The sequence below is a fragment of the Sus scrofa genome, chromosome 17 (assembly GCF_000003025.6).
Source record: "Sus scrofa isolate TJ Tabasco breed Duroc chromosome 17, Sscrofa11.1, whole genome shotgun sequence".
NCBI lineage: Eukaryota > Metazoa > Chordata > Mammalia > Artiodactyla > Suidae > Sus > Sus scrofa.
Window position 1 is genome coordinate 41046989 of NC_010459.5, and position 21894 is coordinate 41068882.

Here is a 21894-nt window from a genome sequence, read left to right on the forward strand (position 1 = left end):
GGTTATTGCGTGGTTAATGAAGGGACCCAAGTCAGTAGCTCCAGGCAAGCCAGCATGACGGGGCTGGAACAGCCCTGCTCTGCAATCCCTAATGAACAAGTGGGTCCAGGCGAGGCTCACCAACGGCTGCCAACATCCTAAGAAGAGATGAGACAAAATATACTTCCTGATGGAAGTAAATGATACCACCTATGGGGGAGCGATGCCAAAAAACAAAAACAAAAACATCAAACCTGATCAAGCCTTTAGTTCTGTCTCCTCATTTACAGGAAATACAGGTGACAGAAGGAGACTGTGAAATGACCCCCACAGGGATGTCATCAGTAAATCCAGACTGTGGGAAATGCTGTAGAATAAATGACCTTGTTTTCTCAACAAAAAACTTGCCGGAAAAAGAAGAGAGAGGTGGAGGGCAAATCTATAAATTAAGAGAGATTTATTAAGGGACATATCGATAATGGCAATGTACACAACTTGTTTGCATCCTGATTCAAACATACTGGGAAAATTTAAACACTGACTGAATACAGTATTAAAGGACTATTGTTACATTTTCTAGGTGTGATAATGCTAATCCGGTGGTACGTTTTAAAGACAGCTTTGGGGGGGTTCCTGCCGTGGCTCAGTGGAAATGAATCTGACTAGCATCCGTGAGGATGCAGGTTTGATCCCTGGCCTTGCTCAGTGGGTTGAGGATCCGGCGTTGCTGTGAGTTGTGGTATAGGTCGCAGATGCGGCTCGGATCTGGTGTTGCTGTGGCTGTGGCACACGCCGGCAACTACAGCTCTGATTGGATCCCTAGCCTGGGAACCTCCATGTGCCATGGGTGTGGGCCTAAAATTAAACAAGTTTAGATATGACACCTGGAACTTGCTTCAGAATAACCCAGGGGATGGCTGAGGGTGCAGGGGAAACAGAAGGGGCAGATGAAGGCTGGCTATACGCAGGTAACAGGTGCAGCTGGCTTATGGGCACACGGGGCTTCGATACACCATTAGCCATGATAGAAAGGTAAAAAATACCTGAGAGGTATCCAAAGAATTGTCATGTATATTTGCCTTTGGAGAGGGAAACTCGATGTTTCACGAATGAGGACAGGGAGACTGATTCTCCATTGTTTCGAATGGCTTGGATTTTGCATCATGACTTTGTATTTTGCATCATGACTTTTCATTCATGAACATAAGCATACTTCTCCCCCCACTGCCTTTTTGGGCACCCTGTGGCATATGGGCTTCCCAGGACAGGGATCGGATCCCAGCTGCAGTTGCAACCTAAACTGCAGCTGTAGCAACGTGGATCCTTAACCCACTGTGCCAGGCTGGGGATCAAACCTATGTCCCAGCGCTCCCAAGATGCCACTGATCCCGTTGTGCCATAACGGGAACTACTACTATAAACTTACCTAAAAAACAAACAAACAAACAAAACTCAATTTAAATAACAAACTTCAAAGTGAGATCGTGATCATACTTTTCCTCCAAGAAGTGCCTTTATTTCATTTTCTTCCAAAGCACAGGTGAGGTTCCAGCTCCTGATTTGAGAATGCAGTCTGTGCTGCAGGCCAGTGTTCTGAGATCTCTTGGATGTGTGATCCTTCCATGTGGTCCTCAGGCACTCAGAAGACACACAAGATGCGTGGTACAGGCCTCTGCCCCACGTGTCCTCAAGTTCTCGGGTGGTGTGTATGTGGGGTGGCCTTTGAGGCAGCCAGGGCCGCAGAGATGGTAAGCGAAGGAGTTAAGCCCTTAGAGCTGCCAGACAATGTCATTTGAAAACACCAGGTATGAAATATAAATAAGTCAGCTACTTTCCTTCAATCCAATTTCTAAGCAGTTGTGTGATCGATCAATTTATAAATCGATCGGCTGTCTAATCCACCTTGGCAGTCTTCTCTGCTGCTGCTACCACCGCCCTCGGCCAGGGTGGGGTCGGCCCCATGTCTTTCGTCCTTGGCAGGGAGGAAGGGATGAGGTCACGGCAGCTGTTGGAGCAGGAGGAGCACATTGGCTGTGTATGGGTTCTGGGGGCTGGTGGACCCCCGCAGCTGCACCGGGTGGAGGCTGGGGTGGGGAGGTGTGAACTCCTCTGGGCAGTAAAGTTCGTTCAGGAGGAACCAGGTGGAGTCTGGGTCTACCTTCATCAAGTGGAGGAAAACGCTGTGGAGAGATGGAAGAAAAGGAGTGTGGGGGCACGCCGGGGGTGGCGGGGGGGCGCTGGTGCTCTTACCCAAGAGCTGCCTCTTGAGCTATTTGGGAAAAAGCTGATAATCGCATCACTAAGCACAGCAGCACAAACCCCACTTTGCATCGTAAGACAGGGCCATGAGGATGGTCCCAAAGCCTAACAGCACGAGAGGTAAAGAGTTTCATATTTGTTGACATAGAGAAGGAAAGTAATTAGTCTGAGCAGAACAATATTGACATCAAACAAGCTCTTAGCAAATAAACTGGTTAAATTCTGGGCTGTAAGGCAGTTTCCAGAAGGACGAAAACAGGCAGGGCCCACCCCTCATTACAGGATGCACTCATCTCACAGACAAGCCCCGGGGCAGGGCCTCCCTGTCCTGCGTGGGGAGCCTGGACAAACCCTCAACTGCTGAGTCCAGGTCCTTCTCTCCGACCCACCAGCATGCTGCTGAATTTGGCAGCTGGCCCTTTTCTGGCCCCCGAGAGCCAAGGTGGTCTGGATACGCTGGGACAGGGATCAGGCCCAGATGCTATCCTGTGGGAGGACCAGCTGAGCCCTGTCCTGTGACCTTTAGCAGAGGCAGAACACTGGTGCCCTATATACACATGAACAGAGCTGAAGGACCAGGGCCACCCTACACGTGCACCTGCCACAGGTGAGGTTCTTTATTTGTCTCAGCCTGAACTGCAGGATCACGGTCTTTTTTATCTTCTCACATCCATTTCTTTTTTTCTTTTTGTATTTTCTAGGGCTGCACCCACGGCATATGGAGGTTCCCAGGCTAGAGGTCTAATCGGAGCTGTAGCCATCGGCCTACACAAGAGCCACAGCAACATGGGCTCAAGCCGCATCTGCAACCTACACCACAGCTCACGGCAACGCCGGATCCTTAACCCACTGAGCAAGGCCAGGGATCGAACCCGCAACCTCATGGTTCCTAGTCGGATTCGTTAACCACTGAGCCACGACAGGAACTTCATCACATCCATTTCTCAATGATGCCCAGGGTGACCACACCGGGCAATCCAAGTGTAAACATCACACACGTGTGATGCAGCAGTTCAGAGCCTGGCTTTTCAACCTCAGGAAGGCTGAGGCCCTCCCCTCGCTGGGCGGCTCTCTCGCCCCCCCTCCCCAAATCTTAGCTCACGCTGTCACCTGTGTAGAGGGCAGGCTTCTTGCACCACTTGGCCTAGGTGCCTGCCCTTTAATTTAATCTTTCAGGGCACCTTTCACTGCATTTATTACCTGCCTGTTTATTGACCACTTCCCTTCCTCACAAGAACAAGCCCGAAGGCAGGGACCACATCTGTGTGGTTCATTAGCACCTAGCACGGCACATGGTAAACACTCGACCAATACCTGACTGAACGGGTTTCATATTTTATTTATTTACTTATTGCTTTTTAGAGCCACACCCAGGGCACATGGAAGTTCCCAGGCGAAGGGCTGAATCGGAGCTGCAGGTGCCAGCCAACACCACAGCCACAGCCACTCGGGATCCGAGCCATGTCTGCGACCTACACCACAGCTCAGGGCAATGCCAGATCCTTAACCCACTGAGTGAAGCCAGGGATCCAACCTGTATCCTCATGGATACGAGTTGGGTTCGTTCCTGCGGAGCCACAACAGGAACTCCTCATATTTGAAAAGTGACTTATTACACTACACACGAATGGCTTCGGACGACGCCCCTCTTTGAAACAGCTCCATTCTGTAAAATAACCTAGTCCACTGCTTACCATCAAGGAAGGACCAAAACATGTTATGCTAGCAGGAGTCAGGTTACCGCAGACGGCACTAGCTGTGTGTCTTGTCTCCATCTCTCTTTCCTCATTTCTAAAAATGGGGGGTGCACTTCACCCAGGGTTCTGGGGAGTTTCAATGAGAAAACAGAGGTCCAGTCCTCCCCGGGGCCCACCACACAGCAAGCCCTGTGCACCCACGGACAGCAGACGGAATCTACTTGCTGGATCACACATTTCAGTCTGGATGACCATTCCTAGCAGCCTCTCTCATAGTGCTGGGCATCGAACAGGAACTTGAATGCTTGCTAAATGCAGCTAAATGCTGTTTTTTAATGTCATTCACTGAAAAGCCTGTGCCCACAGGGGATGTGGGTTTTACCCGGGTGAAGCCAGTTTTCCTTTCTTCCTTGGGTTTAGCAGACACATGCTAAGAAGGCGAGGGAGGCATTTTGAAAAATTTTCTGGTCTGCTTTGTGCCTGAACAATTTAAGTTTTCTTTACTTAGGATAATCTTGAGTTTACAACCTCAGCGGTGGTTGCTGGGGAAGTGATTAGAATATTCTAATTCACCGTTTCCACTTCACCGCAGAAAGGAGATGGGGCCTGCGTGGGAGACAATTTTTGTTTAAAAACAAAAATATCTTTGATAATTAGAGTGGCAGGGGAAATTATGAAAAAATGTACCCAAAATGGGAGATTTCTATTTACACGTGACACAGTTGAGAGTTTTCCCTGGTGCCAAAGACTGTTAGCATGCAAATGGTTTCATTTGATTTTTTTTTTTTTTTTCCTTTTCAAGAACTGGAACAATTCCTCAAGCTACAGCATGGGCGCACTCTCAGCTTCAAGGAGTATTTTGATCTAGGCAAGACCCAGCAAAGTGGTGCTACGGCCCAGTTCAGACACAGCTCTGCTCTGACTTATGAGGCACAGAAACGATGCCATGTTCATTTTCGGCGTCCTTTTTAACTGCTAGATGCGGGTGTTGTATTCTTTGGCAGGAAAGGAAAAGGAAGGAAGCCATTCTCTTTGCCCTTTGCGATGCCTAAATAAAATGCTAAGAGGGAGGCAAAGGAAAAATCACGTGCAAAGTTCGCCCTCTTTTAGTTAGCAAGAGCCAAACTCCCGGAGGAATTATTTTGGGTCTCATTTCTGGGCTCTTAGAGGGTCTTTCTGAGATTCTCCAGAATGGCAGGCGGCAACACAAGTTTCCTCCCCACCTCTGCGGCTGGGAGCAAATTATTTTGCCTCTGTGAACCTATTTCCTTTTTCTCCAAAGGAAAATGATCACACCCGCCCCACCTTCCTCACAGGTTTGTTCCGAGGCTCTAAGGAGATGAGGTGCAGGAAAACACTTTGAAGTGTATAATGAAAACACTGTTCCTTCCAGAAAGAGAGTGTGTCTGTGTCTAAGGAATAATTATCACTACCAACCCTGGCAGCACTGCCACACCATGGAAAATTCTCAGACGCTTCAAAAAGGGCAGAACATTTGTCTTTTGTTTCAGTCATAATTTCCTTCATACTGACTTGGTAGGGGTCCTAATTCTCAGCCATGGGGGTTGTAATTTGGCCCATTATTTTCAGGAAGAAACGAATGCAGTATGCTTTGCCCTCTGCACGCCCGAGGTCGGGAGAAATGCCATGCCACGCGACCAGGTGGCCGGTAGGTGTATGCTCTTGCTTGGCAAAAGGTATGCGGCAGCAAACACTGACAAATTCCAAACCCGGGCCCTTGTTCACTCTGAGGCCCTGGGAGCTGAGCCTCTGGGAGCTGAGCTGAGCCTGGGCCCTAGGAGCTCCTCTCTGAGGACTCGGCAGCCCAGCTTCACTCCAAACTCCAGTACCACCTCGCACTTCGTTGTGGGGTCAGTTCCTGCCCTTCCCGAGCTGGGGAGATAGGGCTCCCAGAGAGCCAAGGACGGAAGGCTGCAGACCCAGAAAGCATCCTCTTGCATGATCAGAAGCCAGAAGACAAAGGCAGGACCTCCGCTTTGAAGTGACTGGAGTAACTGCCCGGAAAATGTTCCTCATACATCTTGAGATGTGGTCGAGATGGCTGCTGAACATGCCAAATGGCCAACTCCATCTTTTTTCAAACCCAAACAGAAACACTTAAAAAAAATATATATATGTGTGTGTGTGTGTGTGTGTGTGTGTGTTGCATGTGTGTACACCATTTAACTCCTGAACAAAAATTTCTTTCTCCTTCCCCCAGGCCCAAATCAGTGGCTCCAGGGAGCAGAGTTATCAGGAGATTATCTGGTCCCCAGAGTTTCGGGAGGCACTCAGCTGTGCCTCTTGCCTCTGAGTGTCCTGAGGCGAGTGATTATCTCTCAATAACCTGTGGGGCCGTGTAGCTTAAATGATAACTTGACTTTAAAAAATTTAGAACTCGCCGTTAGGCAGTTTCTAAGCAACCTCTGTTTCCATGGCAAAGAAGCCTGGTGTTTATACTGATTTTTCACTTAAAATGCGGTTTTATTGAATTTCACTTCATGCAGGCAGCCATTTCCCCGCACTTCAGCCCTATCTACAATTGACGGGTATCAGTAAGTACCTAATAAACTCCAGACACCAAACCAACAGAAGCGACTCATTCCTTTACGATCAATATCAGGTGTGCCCGAGTGACAGAGCTGGAGGGGAGGGAGCCTGGGGAGCTGGGACACGCCGTGCTAGGATGTGGTTGGCCGGGTCTGGGACCATCTCTGCATGGTTCACCAAATGTTTCCTGGCACCTGGTCCCGCCCAGGCACTGGGTTAGGTGTGTGGGACACAAAGGTGGGAAGCCGAGGCTCTGGCCTCAGGGCTCCCTGCCTGGTGGGGAGGAAAGCCTGTTCCCAGGGCTCATGATGCATCGTGCAGATAGCCAGGCTCAAGTCACGAGTGGGCCAGAGCCGGGGAAGGGCTTTGAGGGAGCACGGCAAGTCACTTCTCTGTGCATCAATCAGACTCGTTCTAAGCCCCTTCCAGCTCCCACACTCCTCAGCAGTTCTCAGGCATGGGGACCGGATCGTGGGCCCTTCCACCCAAATGTGGCAAAACCAAAAAGACACCCCTCTGCTGAAGAGGCACATATCACAGTGTGTCCTCACCATCTTGGGCTGGACAACGTCTGCTCAAGGGGAGCTCCCGAAAACCCAGCCAATCGAGGCCCAGCAAAGCTAAATAAACTGTAACTGAAATTCAGAGCCTCTAGCTCTCCTGGGTGACAGGCTATTCTTTCTCTGTCAATTACTTGCTTGAGGGAGCTGCTGCTCCTTGTCTCTTTCTGGATTTATAAAATGCTCTCATGAGCTGTCTTCGTAAATGCCAGGGGTAAGGGACTTGCGGCTTTGTGACGTTTATTTATTTATTTATTGGGGATATCTGAAGAAGTTATTCAGGGTGTCTCCTTAGGAACACGATACAGGTTGTCTCTGTATGGGCATGACTAAACGCAATCGGAGAATAAACTCACCTGTTGGAAAGCAGGCGCATCGGCAAAGCTGCTTTGGCTTCCCTGTCGTTCCCTTTCTGGGAGAACAGCCTCCACGCTCTTCTTTTCTCCGGCCATCCCTTCTCCCATGACTCCTACATGCTGATGCTACAAATGAGGCTGTGTGTTTCCTTTTAAATAAACGGATGCTCGGGGTGTTGACGTGTCCGAGCCAGCAAGCAGTGGGGCGATGCTTCCATACTCGGTAATTTACTCTAATGGGTCTCGGTTCATTGGGTAACCAGTATTTCAAGCCTGTCCTTTCTTGCTATTGAATTTAGCGATCTTCCTCTGCATGGAGGCCTTTTTTTTTGTTGTTTCTAAATGTTGGAAATGGAGGATTATGACTTGAAGCAACAATTTACTCTCCAAATGAATACTGCCAATTACCTCTGCAGCTATACATACTTGTTCGACTCAACTATATTTACCTGTTCACAGACATCCATCTATAGATAGCCAACCTGCACACTTGCACAGAGACGAATATTAAAAATATTTAAATGCAACGGGGAAGGGTTTAAAACCATAAACACCAATGGAAGCTTGCGATGCTAATTGAGTCCCTAAAGTACCACAAGACAAAGTATCATAGATGCAGCGGAATGACTTCATTGCTTTGTGCATATTTAAAAAGATATGGCACTGAGAGGCCCAATCTGTTACTGACAATTCAAAAATAAGCCAGAACCGAGAAGGGTTTAAATCCCACTGGGGTAGGATTTAAAAGCAGCCCTTTCCATCTGGCCAGCTCTCCCCCTTCCAGACCCCACCCCCAGCCTAGATCCTACGGCAGTGACAGTGACAACGCTGCTGGGTGCGGATCTCAAAGTGGCCCTGGCCGTCTGTGCGCTCAGGCCACGTGCCGAGTTTTCCGGTCCTCCCTGGAAGATTCACACCCTTGAAGATAAAGACATCTCGCGGCAGCCTACCTGTTTTGCACCCCCCACCTCACCCCCGGCCAACCCCAAACTGTTTTCCTGTAGCCCACACTTTGGCAATAAGCCAGCAGCCTCCACTGATGGAACCATACGAAATTGCTCTAGGAAATGTTACTTCTGTTTCTACTGCAAGGACATTAGGAATGATCAGCCACAATGGTACTCAGGGTTCCTCTAAGCTGACCCATGGGGAAGTTTCCTTAGGATTCAGTACCAAGGGAATTTCAGAGCTGTGGTTCCTTCTGAGAAGCTTTCTTACTCCAGTAATGACTGGAAGTTTCAGCAGATGTGTTTCTCTCTTTGCCTTGTCTGTTAGGAAGCCCAGAGCTATGCTGCAGGCTCATCTCTGGCAGAGGTGCGGAGTTCAAAGCCTGCATTTTGTGTATTAACCTCAATTCTGGCTTCACCTTGTTTTCTGTCTTATTTTTTTTTTCCTTAAAAAAAATCTTTACTTCCTATTTACCTTGTTGCAGACACTTCAGTTTATACGATGCTCTAGGTCTTTTCTGGAGTAAGGAGGAAGTTTAAATAATGAGAATGACTATTGCTGATTGACTTTTCACTCTGGGCTGACATTCTGTGCTAAAGACATATTCATGACTTTGTGATAATTTTATCAGGGGTTAAAAAGATATGCTTATTCTAGTCTTGTAGATGAGGAAATTGAGACTTTAAGAAGGAAATTAACTGACCCAAGGTGACACTACTACTGAGCAGTGATGTGAGGCCAACTCTACCTTGGTCTTTACCTCTGAACTCTCGACACAGTACCAGGCTTGTAATAAGAGGCTCTAATCATCTTTTACATAAATACACATAGAAGACAATTGAGGCTATGCCCCCAGCTGCTTTACTTGGCACTGAGATTGTCGCATTTCTCTCCTGCTTCTTAGGTATTCAGGTCAGCCCACAGACCCTGCCAAGGAATGAAATGGCCACCCTGTGGTCAGCCAAGGCTTTTGATATCTGAAATCCACTTTGCGCAGGTGGTCCCACTACCAGGCTTGATCTCCCATCAGAAGCATCCTGGTTCCCAACCCAGCACAGTACAAATAAGTGCATGCACGCCCCACTCCTGGCTTTCCCACTGGGTGGGAAAACTGATGACCCTGGCAGATTATCAGTCACATGACAACACCAAGGAAGCAGGGAAAGATTGGGAGCATTTAAGTGGCCAGAGGTCCTTGCCTTCAGATCCGAAACCCAACAACTCACTTGGTTTGTAATCTGCGTGGCAGATGTCTCTTATCTTTGACACCAGGAAATCATGCCTATACATGCATAGTGAACAGCTACAGATCTGCGTGTGTTTTTAGAACAATGAGCCTTGAAAAGAAAAGCAGCAATGCCTGTCAAAAGATGGATAATAGGAAAGCTAACTACGTGGGTCTGGATTTGTCAACTATTAATCAAATGTCAAAAGGGAAAATATTAGGAGTGCCCTCGTTTTCATGCTGGATGCAATCCGAAGGGGAAACAGCTTTGCAGCCCAAGCTGAAACAAACTGCCCACACCATTTAGGGGGATGAGCTACTAATTTCAAGCTCAGCTGAACTAACGGATCACCTCTGTGGCTCCTGATCCGTTCAAATATAATAGGCCCGTGTGTGGGTAAAGAGAGGAGTTGGGGCTCTGACGGGGATGAAATGAATGAGCCAAAGCCAGTCTGAGTTCGTCCAGAGTTTGAAGGCAGCGGCTGGGTCTTTGATGGGCTGGGATCCTACTGCTAGAAAGAAAGCCAGGAAGTCAGTCAGTAAATGAACCTTCAAACTTGGTCCTGACTTCTCATGCAAAAGGCGGTAGGAGAGGTGGAACGATTAACATGAAAAGGATCCTTCTGGGGTGAGAACCCGTGTTCACAGTTCGGTAAAGATGAAGCAGGCTTCCAACAGGAAATACCACGCCCAGGTGCATATGTGTACATGTCACATATGTACACAATATATTTGGCAAATTTATACGTCTCCCACATGGGTTTGTATACAAGTATAAATATATCTCCAAAAGGTAAGCATCATGAGGGCAGAGGCTTCCTCTCTCTTGCTCCCCTCTATTTTCGGTGCCTAGGACAGCGCTGGGCACACAGCAGCTCCTCAGCCAATCAGGAGAAGGAATGAACGCGAGTGGATTCTCTTACACATGAATGCAATTCATGTGCATGATGATTCTGGAGGAAGGTGTTATCACCAGGCCCAGTTTATAGAGGAAGGAAATGAGGCGCAAGGAAACCCAGCAATTTGCTCAATCAAGGTCACAGAATCAGTAAGAACCTAGGTTTGACCACTTCCAAGACTGGTGCCCTTTGGCCATGTATACAACGGCCAAGAGAGGAAGATGGGAGGGCCCTCTTCCTTCGCCACAGCACCCGGTACCTGCACAGCCAGCACTCCCTGCTGGCACCCTGCATGCCCACCTGGGTTCTGGGCTTGGCAGGTGGTGGCAGGACTAGGGGGTGGAGACCAATAGGCCTAAAAGCATTGTTTCTCCATCGTTGGCCATGGACTTCAACTTTTTAAAAGCAAGTACTGCCTAGTTTATTTCCTTTTAGCCCCAGGGTGGAAGGCTCACTGAATGATTTAAGACTCCATGCAAAACACGGAGAGCCTTAGAGGCTGCTCAAGAGAGAGGAGTGTGGTTTTAATGGAGTTGGGTTGAAGCAGGCTTGGAACGTGTACTGGTTTGAAGGGAAAACACAGAAACGTGGGGAATATGCTCTCATCTCAAATTCCTTTCATGTAAGGGAAGGAAAAGCTCCATGGCCAGAAAGGCACAGAACTGTGGAGGCCCGCAGCATGCTGGGAAGTATCTCAGAGGCTTCCAGGGCCACTGGAGAATTTACATCAGTTAAGTTTTCCTCTGCATGGTTGAGATGGGGGCATGCCTGATGTTTTGTAATCCAGTGCTTACTTTCAGGGACTTGGCCTTATTTGCTGACCCCTCTTCCCACACCCCAAATACGGTTTTCTCATTTGCTACCCACGGAAGTTATTCAACGAGGTGGACTCTGGGGGGAGCTGGCATTGTTTTCTTGCATAGCCAGTTAACAGTGACACCTGGTGGTAACAAACAGCAAGGTTATACCCTGCTTTTACCCTCCCCCCGCAACCCGCCCCCAACCAAGTTGCAAGATTTATGTCCCTCCTTACAAGGCACATTCACTAGATAAAAGCATTAAACTGGAATGGCATCTCCGTTCTTAGCATTTACAGCCTCAGTTATATCAACCACCCCCTGATCAATTTCCATTTCTAGAGTTTACAGCCTGGATGTAAAAGCCTGCCACAAAGGCTATATTTAATACGACAAATTAAAAAAGCAAACACAGGCTTGGTCATTCTTTGGAGCCAGGAGAAGCAAACAGGAGGAAGGAGAAAGCCAACCAGAATGCATACAAAGAGGAACCTTCACGAAGCTGTTGAAGAGTCTGCCTCCATTACCACGTGAAGGAGGCTGCCCCGCAGAGGTCACAGCCCTCACCTGCCAGGCCTCCAGACACATCTGCCCACCCGCCTCCTTTCAGATGCTGGAAGCCTCAGAGCTGCCACCTGCCCTCGAAGGTCTCCCACCAGCCCCACCACATCCAAGCAAGCCAGTCATCTATCTGCCCAAGGTCACTGGAGTCCCCGCCCCTGAGGGCGTTGGGGTGTCTCTGGGAGGCTCTGGCTTTTACTGGTTCTTCAGCTCTACGGAGCCGAAGCTTGAGTGTCTGTGACCCTCTGGGCTATAGAACCCCCTCTTGCACCCCAGCAAAGAACACCCAGCCTTCTCTTCTCCCATGAGTGGGTGGGGGGTGTCACTGAGGGCTGTGTGGGAAATGCTGAGGGGCAGGGGTGGGAGCAGGGCGCTGGGGAGGGGGCTTCTGCAGTGGTTCAGGTCAGAGATGAGGGTGGCCTGGCCCAGCAGTTTGGAGGTGAAGAGAAACGGACAGTCTGAAGAGAGATTTCGCAAGTTATGAGGACAGGCTTCACTTCTGGAGCGGATGTGGCACGTGCAGGAAAGAGGAGAATTCAGGACAAACACTTGGATGGATGTGCGTCCGTCGGCTGAGCTGGAGCCTCTGTCTCACCCGGGGCATCTCATTTCTTAGTCCCTGGAGGTCTGACTGTTTTAAAACTAATCGGCCCACCCATCTCCCTCTCTTCACTCGTAATGAGACTCACAAAGAGACCAGGTTTCCTATTGTCTCAGGTTTCTTCTCCCATTTGGAGAGCTTATTAATTTCTGAATCAAGATGCCAAATCAGCTCCTGATCAAGGACAACATGGATTTTTTTCCCCTGGACTTCAAAATAAGTTTGCCGATGATGTGTACGTGAAGCAATCAGCCTTATGCTCCCTCCTCGCTCAGCCCAGCAGCGTCAGAGGGAGGTCATCTGACTCAACCCGAAAGGAAGGCGGTGGAGCAAACAAAGGGCGCTGCTGCTGTCAAGCAGTCAGACTGCGTTCTCCTCCTCCCCAGGCACCTGGAATTTCAACTCAAGAGTCAGCAAGGTCTAATTTGGGTTTCATTGCTTTCAGTGGCAAAAAAATAAATACATAAATAAAAATAAAAAGATAATGAATTCTGAATATTAGCTTGTTTGATGGGTCTAAACTTGAAGATGGGTGTGGGAAAAGTAGCACGGGCCAGGGAATGAGAAAATCAGATCTTCGGGGCTCTTCGGGCATCCAGAAGAACTGACCTCAGGATGGATTCGTCATGTTCGTGAGTGTGCCTAAAATCACAGCACAGTGAGCTCAGGGACACTGCTCGGGGGAGGACCACTTTCACCTGGAGTAAGAATGGGGACAAGAAGCTACTTGGGATGTGCTCTTATGCTCAAGAAAACATGACTGATTCTGGGCCTAGGGGATGTGACAAGAAAGAGACAGAAAGAAAAAAGGGAACTGGGCACATCAAGGGCCCAAAATTGCAAAGGACGATAAATCAATTCAAAGAGATATTTCCACGCTCCCAGAGAGTTGCAAGGTTTATAACGGAGCAAGTCGGCTGTCCTCCTTTCATAGATGGAGCAGCCCTTCAACCCTTCAGATGACGAGATGACACCCACCCCAGCAAGGAAGGGCGACTGGACCAAGTGGGCGGGACTGTTTCTCTGCCCAGGGATGTGGAGCTGCAGGGTCCAGAGCAGCAGGCAGGGCCAGGCTGGACGGGCCGGCTTCTGCCCCAGCTGCAGACAGCCAGGGACAGCAGTTCCAGGGCAGCAGGCTGCTCCTGGCTAGGAGAGTTGGGGATGGGGGGGACACGGTGCATTTGGGGGCTCAAGTCTGGGGAATGCTCCTATGCTCAGAGTTTTAGCTTTTGATAAGTATCCTTTAGGACTCAGGGAACCAGACATAGCTTCTTCTGTTAGAGGTGGTACAGCTATTCTTTGATAAGCAAAACCCTTGGAAATTGGAATCACATAATTTCAGAGTTGAAAAGGCCCTTTAAATCATTAGCCCAATGGTTTTGAATGTTTCCTGGTTCACAGATTCCTATAATAATCTGTGATAATTCCTCATTCATCATTGGATGAATGATGTAGACTCCGCCTGGAAAAAGACACGTATACGTCGGCTTGCACACACACAAGTCTGCACACAATCTGTGAGAGTTCACTGCATCTGATGCCCATTAAGATGCTCCGTGGAGCCAAGGCTTGCCAGATCTATAACCCAAATGCTTTCGCTTTGCAGATGAGGGAGCAGAGGCCCAGAGAGGTGCCAGGGTCATCTGGGCATTAGAAGAGTAGCAAGAGGGCCTAGGAGCAGATCACCCTCCACTCAGGAGAGTGTTTTGTCCTCTGCGCGACACCATCTTTCTGCTTTGTGCCCCTCTGGAAGTGCTGCTGATGCTGCAGCAGAAGAAAAGGTTACTTGCAAAGAGAAATGCGTCTTGTAAAAATACCATCTCTAGATGGTGGCACAGTTAAAGAAATCATCTTAACCTGGCAAGAAGAGAGAGAAGAGAAAAGAGATGCCTCAACTTGGCTCGCCATTAGCAAATCATCTATAATTTAGGACAAACGTAAAGAGATGCGAGTGATCAAGCAGACGTACCTCCTGGCAGCCTCTTGTAATTTCACGGGCTGTTTGGCGCTGAGGTAAATCAAGCAGGCATCCGCCACTTTATTCAGGTCACCCTCACCTGCAGAGAGGAAAAAACAAAACAAGCATTGGCCCTTGGACTTCATTGGGGATGAGCAGTAACCAACTGCTGTCTGATGAAACTGGAGCAGCTAGGCAAGATGCCATGGGCTCTGCCCTCCATCCCTGAGTCAAAACCCAGCAACGTAAAAGGATAAATGAGGCCAAAGTGAGACGGAAGGACGTGTACATGAAGGGAGATGAGAGGAGCTGGGCTAAGCAAAGAGGGCACGGGTGGGGGTGAGACAGAGTGCACAGTGTGTGTCCGGGTGAGACTGGCTGGTACCTACCTAGGTCCAGTCGCTCACAGAGGGGGCCCAGGCCCTGCAAGACGGCCAGCTGCAACTTGAAGGCCAGTGTGTGGGAGTAAACTGGTCCAGCCCTGGCACTGACGGGAGCCTGGCTGACTAAGGAGCCAGTCAGCCTTGGCAGGACATCTTTGCAGAACCGGCTCCTTAGAAAATCGCCACACTTGCCTCCCAGGGTTTGCAAAACCTGTGGAAACAGCCCCCAACCTGGTGACTGAACATTGCCAAGGCAGCGACTGCGTTAAAAGAATGTTTGGTAATTCAATTTCATCGAGGTCTCTGCTTGAAAAAAAAAAAAAAAATAGAATTACTGCTGTTAATTCCTTGCCCATGGTTTGTGATTCTGACAGTTATGAATTTGGAGGTCTCTGCTCCCAAGGCATGGCTGCTTCTATCCATAAATACAGATTACATAAAGAATAATTCAGAGGAATCTTGGGTTGGATGAATAATCAGTTTAATACCTAGGTTTCCCTCCCTTTTTTGATAAAAAAGAAGAAGAGGAAGAAGAGCTTAAAGCAGTTCGCATAGATCATCTCTTGAATCTTCCCAACATCCCGGGAGGAAAGACTGGCGCTTTTAGCTAGCTGAACACACATAAACAGGCCCAGCAGCTGAGGCCCAGCTCAGCGGCTGCCCTGTGCGGGCACCGGGAGGCAGTGGCTGGCCGAGGTCCTCAGCTGGGTCAGGGCAGGTCCCCGGTGGCAGAGCTGAGTCAGAGTTCCTGCGTTCCACGGCACAATCTCTTACGTACATCACCCTCATTCCGTCTTTCACAACAGGCAGCTGCTTTGCATGTCTCATTTTAAACTTTCTCTAGCAGAACATATTGAAAGGTTTTGCCCCGCTGCACAAGACTGAGTATACACGATAATAGGAATTTCTTTAAAAATTGGTAAGCAAGGCATATCCAGCACAGAAGGCATTTGCCGACTTTGTGGAGAATAATGCACTTATTTCAGGACCCTCAGCTGGCATTATGGACTTCAAGGGTCACCAATGTGTTTGGGAGCAGAAAAGAGGCAAGAGTTACAGGGCACATATCTTTATATTTTCTCATTTTTTACACTTGCTGTCATTTCAGATAACCTACTAACTACGTGTGTGTGTGTGTCACTGTGTACTTTGCTTTGGAAAAAAATATTAACAATTTTATGTTTTATGCCAAGTATATAAGTTGCATTCTGGGCTTCATTTTATCTTTTCATTTCTGGCCACCCTGCAGCATATGGCGTTCCTGGGCCAGGGATCAGACCGAGCCACAATTGTGACCTATGCCACAGCTGTGCAACACCAGAGCCTTAACCCACTATGCTGGGCTGAGGACTGAACCTGCAACCCAGCACTCCCAAGACGTTGGCTGTTCTGTGGCACCATAGCGGGAACTCCTGGGCTTCACTGTATATCCCTACATATCTCTTTTCTTTTTTTTTGCCTCATCTTGTTCACCCACTTCTAATTTATGTTAGCTTGCTTGCCACGGTAAATGTATCCCTGTAAGTTGCCTTAAATGCTTTTTAGAAGAAGGAAGGATATAAATAAATAAGCCAAAAGCTGTGTGCTGACGTAGGCCCAACTAAGTCAGGAAGAATACCTCCACAGGCAGCTTCGAGCCTGTCAAAGCATTTCACCAAACGGTCCCATTTTATCTTTAACAACTCTGAGAAAGGTGGGACAGGTGTTCACGGGCTTTGCCCAGAGTCACCTGTCTGGGGAGAGGACGCCCCCACTGCCAGAACCATGACCTCTTCACCTTGAACATGGGTGTGGACTCACAGATTTGGGTTCTGTCATTTACTAGCTGTGTGATCTTGAGAAAGTTCCTTAACTTCTCTGGGCTTGTTTCCTCCCTGGTCAAAAACAGGGATAATAGGATCTACCTTGCAAGGCTGTTGTAAGGAAATGAGCTCATGTGTGGGGAAGTGCCAAGCATGCTGCCTGATGCATATTAGGTGCTCAATAAACACTGGCAGCTCTTTTTACCTGCTAGTTTCCTCTGCTTCAGATTCAAAAGGAAGCTGAATTTTTTTTTCCTCTTTGCACTTTTCTTATTTATTTTTTTATATTTTCTTTAAGGCATAGGACATCGCAATGAGATAAAAAGAGAGGCAAGACACTGCAAAGCTCGGTGCTCCCTCCCCTCCATCCCCATGACTGACGGTGGTGGGACATAATTGTGGTACCTTGAAAGCTCTGAGCACCGCCAGAGGGTCATCGTTTGTAAGTCGGTGCACGAGTGAGGGCCAGGCCCGATGAGCCAAGGGAAGGAGCTGGTTCTTGTGGGACTGCAGAACCACCACACACAGGTCCAGCACATCCAAGACCTGAAAGAAAAGGGGACATGATTTCCTTTTCGTTTCAAGATTTCCTTCAAGACCATAAAGGCTTGAAATCAGATATCTGAGATTGACTCACCATTTTATTTTTTTGCTTTTTTTTTTTTTTTGTCTTTTGTCTTTTTGTTGTTGTTGTTATTGTTGTTGTTGTTGTTGTTGTTGTTGCTATTTCTTGGGCCGCTCCCGTGGCATATGGAGGTTCCCAGGCTAGGGGTCCAATCGGAGCTGTAGCCACCGGCCTACGCCAGAGCCACAGCAACGCGGGATCCGAGCCGCGTCAGCAACCTACACCACAGCTCACGGCAACGCCGGATCGTTAACCCACTGAGCAAGAGCAGGGACCAAACCCGCAACCTCATGGTTCCTAGTTGGATTCGTTAACCGCTGTGCCACGACGGGAACTCCTATTTTTTTGCTTTTTAAGGCTGCACCCGTGGCATTTGGAGGTTCCCAGACTAGGGGCTGAATTGGAGCTACAGCTGCTGGCCTGAGCCAGAGCCACAGCCACGCCAGATCTGAGCTGCGTCTGCGACCTACACCACAGCTCACGGCAATGCCAGATCGTTAACCCACTGAGCAGGGCCAGGGACTGAACCTGCAACCTCATGGTTCCTAGTTGGATTTGTTTCCACTGTGCCACGACAGGAACTCCAAGTCACCATTTTAAAAGAATAAAACTTAAAAATTCATTAGCCAAATAAATACTTAGAGTCCAGACCATAAGTCAAGCCCTGGCTAGGTACTGAGTTGGGGACACACAGGGACAGAATACATGTTTCCTTGCCTTCACGGGGCTTATGGTCAACTGGGGAAAGACCTTAGATAACACTTAAGTAAAGGGATGCTTACCAGTTGTGACAAGTGGCAGGAAGGAGAGTAAAAGCAGAAACACAAAGAAACTGAAGGGAGGGATCTACAGCATACGGACCATTGGGAGGGTTTCTCTGAGGAAGTGACTTCTACACGGAGACGTACAGGATGAGTAGGATCTGGCCCCATGATGAGTGAGAGTGTTCCCAGGACTGAGCGTAACGAGGAAGGCCGAGAGGTGGGCGAGCTTGCGGTACCCAGGAAACTAAAGCAGGGCAGCGCCATGGAAATGACCAGGAAAAGTGACAGGATACAATTCATGCTTTAAAAAGGTCATTCTGGCTGCTGAATGGAGAAGGGACTTGAGGTGGGAGCGAGAAGAGGTGAGGTGGTCCTTGAGGAAGCCACGGTGCACGTCCACGCGAGAAGGGGAGAGTTGAGCAGCCAGGGGGTGGTGGCAGAGGCAGCAGAGTGAGGGGTTTGAGATCTGATTCGGAGATGAAGTGGCTTAAACTGCTGAAGGACTCGCTCTTGGGGAGATGAAGAGAGATCTCAAAAGGCACTGCTGGGTTCAGGCTTAGCAACTGAATAGACGCAGGTGTGGCTTAAGGAGCCTGGAGCTACAACAGGAGGAGGAGGAGATGATCGGAGAGTGGGTGGCAGCGAGTTCCGGCACCTCTAAACGGGGCGGTCAGGAGGCAGCTGGGTTACCCATCAATCTCAGGAGAAAGGTCTGGGGTAGGCTGGATGTAAACTGGGTTTTTTTTACCTTCCCCGAAAATATGTTCCGCTCACCGAAGACAGACAGACGCCTGCCTCAGGGCAGTGATCACCATGTGACCAGTGCAGGCTTCCCGGAGCAGATGAGGGTGCCTGTCTGGGTCAGGAAGACAGGGAGGTCTGCGGTAAAGCCCTACTGCGTGTCTATATGTGCTGGTCACGTGGAGATGGGGAGAGACACAAAGAACAAAACAGGCCCTGACCTTGAGGGCTGAACAGGTAGGCAGAGGAGTAAGAGGGACCTCAGGACACCGTGGGGAGCAGCACAGTATGGTGGGAGTGGCTTTGGTATCTCTGACTGGCTTTGGATTTGAGCTCTGTCCCTAACTGGGCAAGCTATGCTTCAGTGAATCAAGGACACACATTTGCCTCCTCTGCCTGGAATGTGCCCCCCGCCCCCTGCCCTTTGCCCCTGCATGGCTGGCTCCTTCTCAGCCTTTAAGTCTTGGCTTAAACATTATTACCCAACAACCTGGTCTCAACCAGAATGTAAGCTCCCTCTTATGTAACAGGGTTTGGTAGAGTAGTTTCCCAAAATATGTTAATTACATGGATGAATTTTCCATCACAGAACTTGCTTATGAGCTTCACAGCATTTGTTCCATGCAGATGTGTGTATCTGTGTATCACCACTTTGCCCTCAAGAGATAGGAAGTTTCACGAAGGCAGGGACAGGTCTGCTTTGCTTCCTTCTATGTACCGTCTGCCTGACCTGGAGCAGTCCTCAATAAGCACTTAATGAATACTAAGTGAATGAGTGTGGATGCCAAGCCTCACGGCCGCTTTCTGTTTACAGTCAACAACCCTGTGAGATGTCATCATCCCATCTCCACCTTACAGAGGGAGAAGCTCAAAAAGGTGAACTCGGCTAGTAAAGGGCAGAGCCAGGATTTGAACTCAGGTGTGCAAGTCTGACTCCATTGTCGATGCTCTCAATAGCTACAGTGTGTACGTGGCTGCTACAAAGCTTCCACAAGAGGGAGGATACTTTGCCAGTGTATCAACTGGACACTGCCAACGAAAGGCACCTGGAAAACGCCTCCTGAATGAAACAACAAAGCTAAGGAGTCTCTCTGGGAAGACTAAACAGACTCTGCGAAGCCCAGACACTGCGGTTTGAGGTAATCCTTGGATCGGGGTCTCCCAGCCCATCTCCCCTGCCCAGGGCAAAGTGCCCTGACCGTATCAGTAAGGCAGGAGGTGGCTGCTTTGCATTCCTGCTTGGGGGTAGGGAGGAGTGGCCAGGCTGTGCTTTCCTTTGGGTGTAAGATCTTCCCCCAGGTGATTCTGAGACCTGGGCCCCTCATACTCAAGCCCTCCCCACTGTCCTGTTATTAGAGTCACTAGCATATAGTTTAAGCCCTTGCTGATGGGGAAACTGCTTCAGAAACTGCCAGCAAACAAGAATGTAAAAGTATTGGTGTTTGGCCTCAGATGAAAATGGAAACAGAAACAGAGATGAGGGCTAGTGTCAGGCTTGGAAGAATGACCACTTTAAAGTATTAGAACCAGTGCCCCACATTAAGTCAGCTCAGAAAATGATATCCTTTCCAAAGCAGATGACTTTTTTTCCCCTTGGAGAGTCAATGAATCTCCAAAACTTTATGACTTTTAATTCCACAAAGGGGACTCGGCTCCCTTTGGGCATCTAGGCTGATACCAAAGACGTAAGACTGGCACCCCACAGGTAAATTCCTCCCGAGGGCTTCTCCTGGCCGCCACACATGCAGGGGGAGATAAGGGCAGCTACTTGCTCGTCCCTGCGGTCACTGCCGCCCAGACCCAACCTTGGTCCTGCTGCGCGGTGAAGGCAGGGGAAGGGCCGCACACTGACCTTCAAGCGGATTTTCAGGTTTTTATCTGACATCAAGTGGATGCAGCGCTCCATCACGTCCGTGGCTATCTGGATCTGCACTGGCAGTGGTGGCTCCACATGGGGACCAAGGTCATTTTCATCCACTTCGGGAGGGTCTGACTGCTCCTCTGGGAAAAAAAACATATGTGGAGGCAGGGTTTTATGGAAGATGCCCCCCCTCAGTTGATCTCTCAACCTCAGATCAGGAATAGGATGAGAAGGGAAAATGTCTAAGAACTGATTTGAAGGAAATCATATAAAATTTGGGTCAAGCTATTCACTAAAGCATTACCTGTAATAGCTAAAAACTGGGGGGAACCTCTCCAGGTCTACTCAACGGTGATATAAATTATGGCACACATATCCGTACAATGAAGGGCATGTTATGAGGCCCTGAAAATTTGTATCTGCCAAGGGCTTTAATGACAAGAAAGGCTTAGGAAATAACACTGTGATAGAAAGGCAGGATATGAAACTGCTACACAGTGTGAGCACTATTATATAAAGACTTATGTAAAGATGGGAGGAAGCACAAAATATCAACAGAGATGGGGTCATAAGAAAATAGTTTTTATTTTTTCCCCCACATCCTTGGTCTTTTCGAAGCTGCCATTAATAAATATTTAAAATAAAAACCTAAGAGGGCAAGGTTCTAACTTGAAGCCCTGGTTCCCTGGCTGGTCTTTGGCCCTCTACTCTCTTGCCTTTCCTCTTGACTCATCCTTTGACCAAAGGGGGTCCACGCCTGTCCTGTCCCTCAGCCCGTAAGACCTTGAGGGCCAGAACCCATGGATCAGGGTCTCCCAGCCTGCCACCCCTGACCAGGGCAAAGTCCCCTGGTCACTATCAGTAAGGCACGGAGGTCATCTTTGCATGAGAGGTAACGCAAGGGCAACTTGGTACAATACACAGAGATGGGGTTTGGTCAGAGGATCTAAGTCCTGCCTCCACCTCCTATTAGCAACTCCCCTCATCTCGTATCACCTCATCTGAAAAAAAGGGATAAGGCGTGTATACCTCATTTGTTTGTCGACAGAGTTAAATGACATGAATGTCACCAACTATTATCATTTTTTTCACTGTCTGGAGTGCTGCATGGCACAAGATAGGTGTAAGTTTGTAAATTAAAACAACAAAAAGACGTGAGTGTTGCATGAAACCCAGGCCCAAATCCCTCCCCTGAAATTTTGCCTCTATCTGCTAATAGCTTCCAGCCTCCCCCCCACCCCACTACCAGCTGTGCTCATCTCCACTGAGCTGAGCATTGCTCCCCTACCTTTTTCCCATTTCAGTTTCCTCTGCTGGAAAAAAAGAATC

At 48.8% G+C, this 21894-nt stretch overlaps 1 protein-coding gene across 1 annotated transcript in view; it reads right to left on the reverse strand.

Annotated features, from left to right (window-relative positions):
• The window catches only part of TTI1 (TELO2 interacting protein 1), a 46631-nt gene continuing 25156 nt past the window's right edge, over positions 420-21894 (reverse strand). The window contains 5 exon segments of the mRNA XM_001925757.5: positions 420-2159; positions 14402-14489; positions 14779-14983; positions 16980-17120; positions 20557-20705. Coding sequence (XP_001925792.3) covers positions 1976-2159; positions 14402-14489; positions 14779-14983; positions 16980-17120; positions 20557-20705 — 767 coding nt within the window. The 3' untranslated portion in view covers positions 420-1975.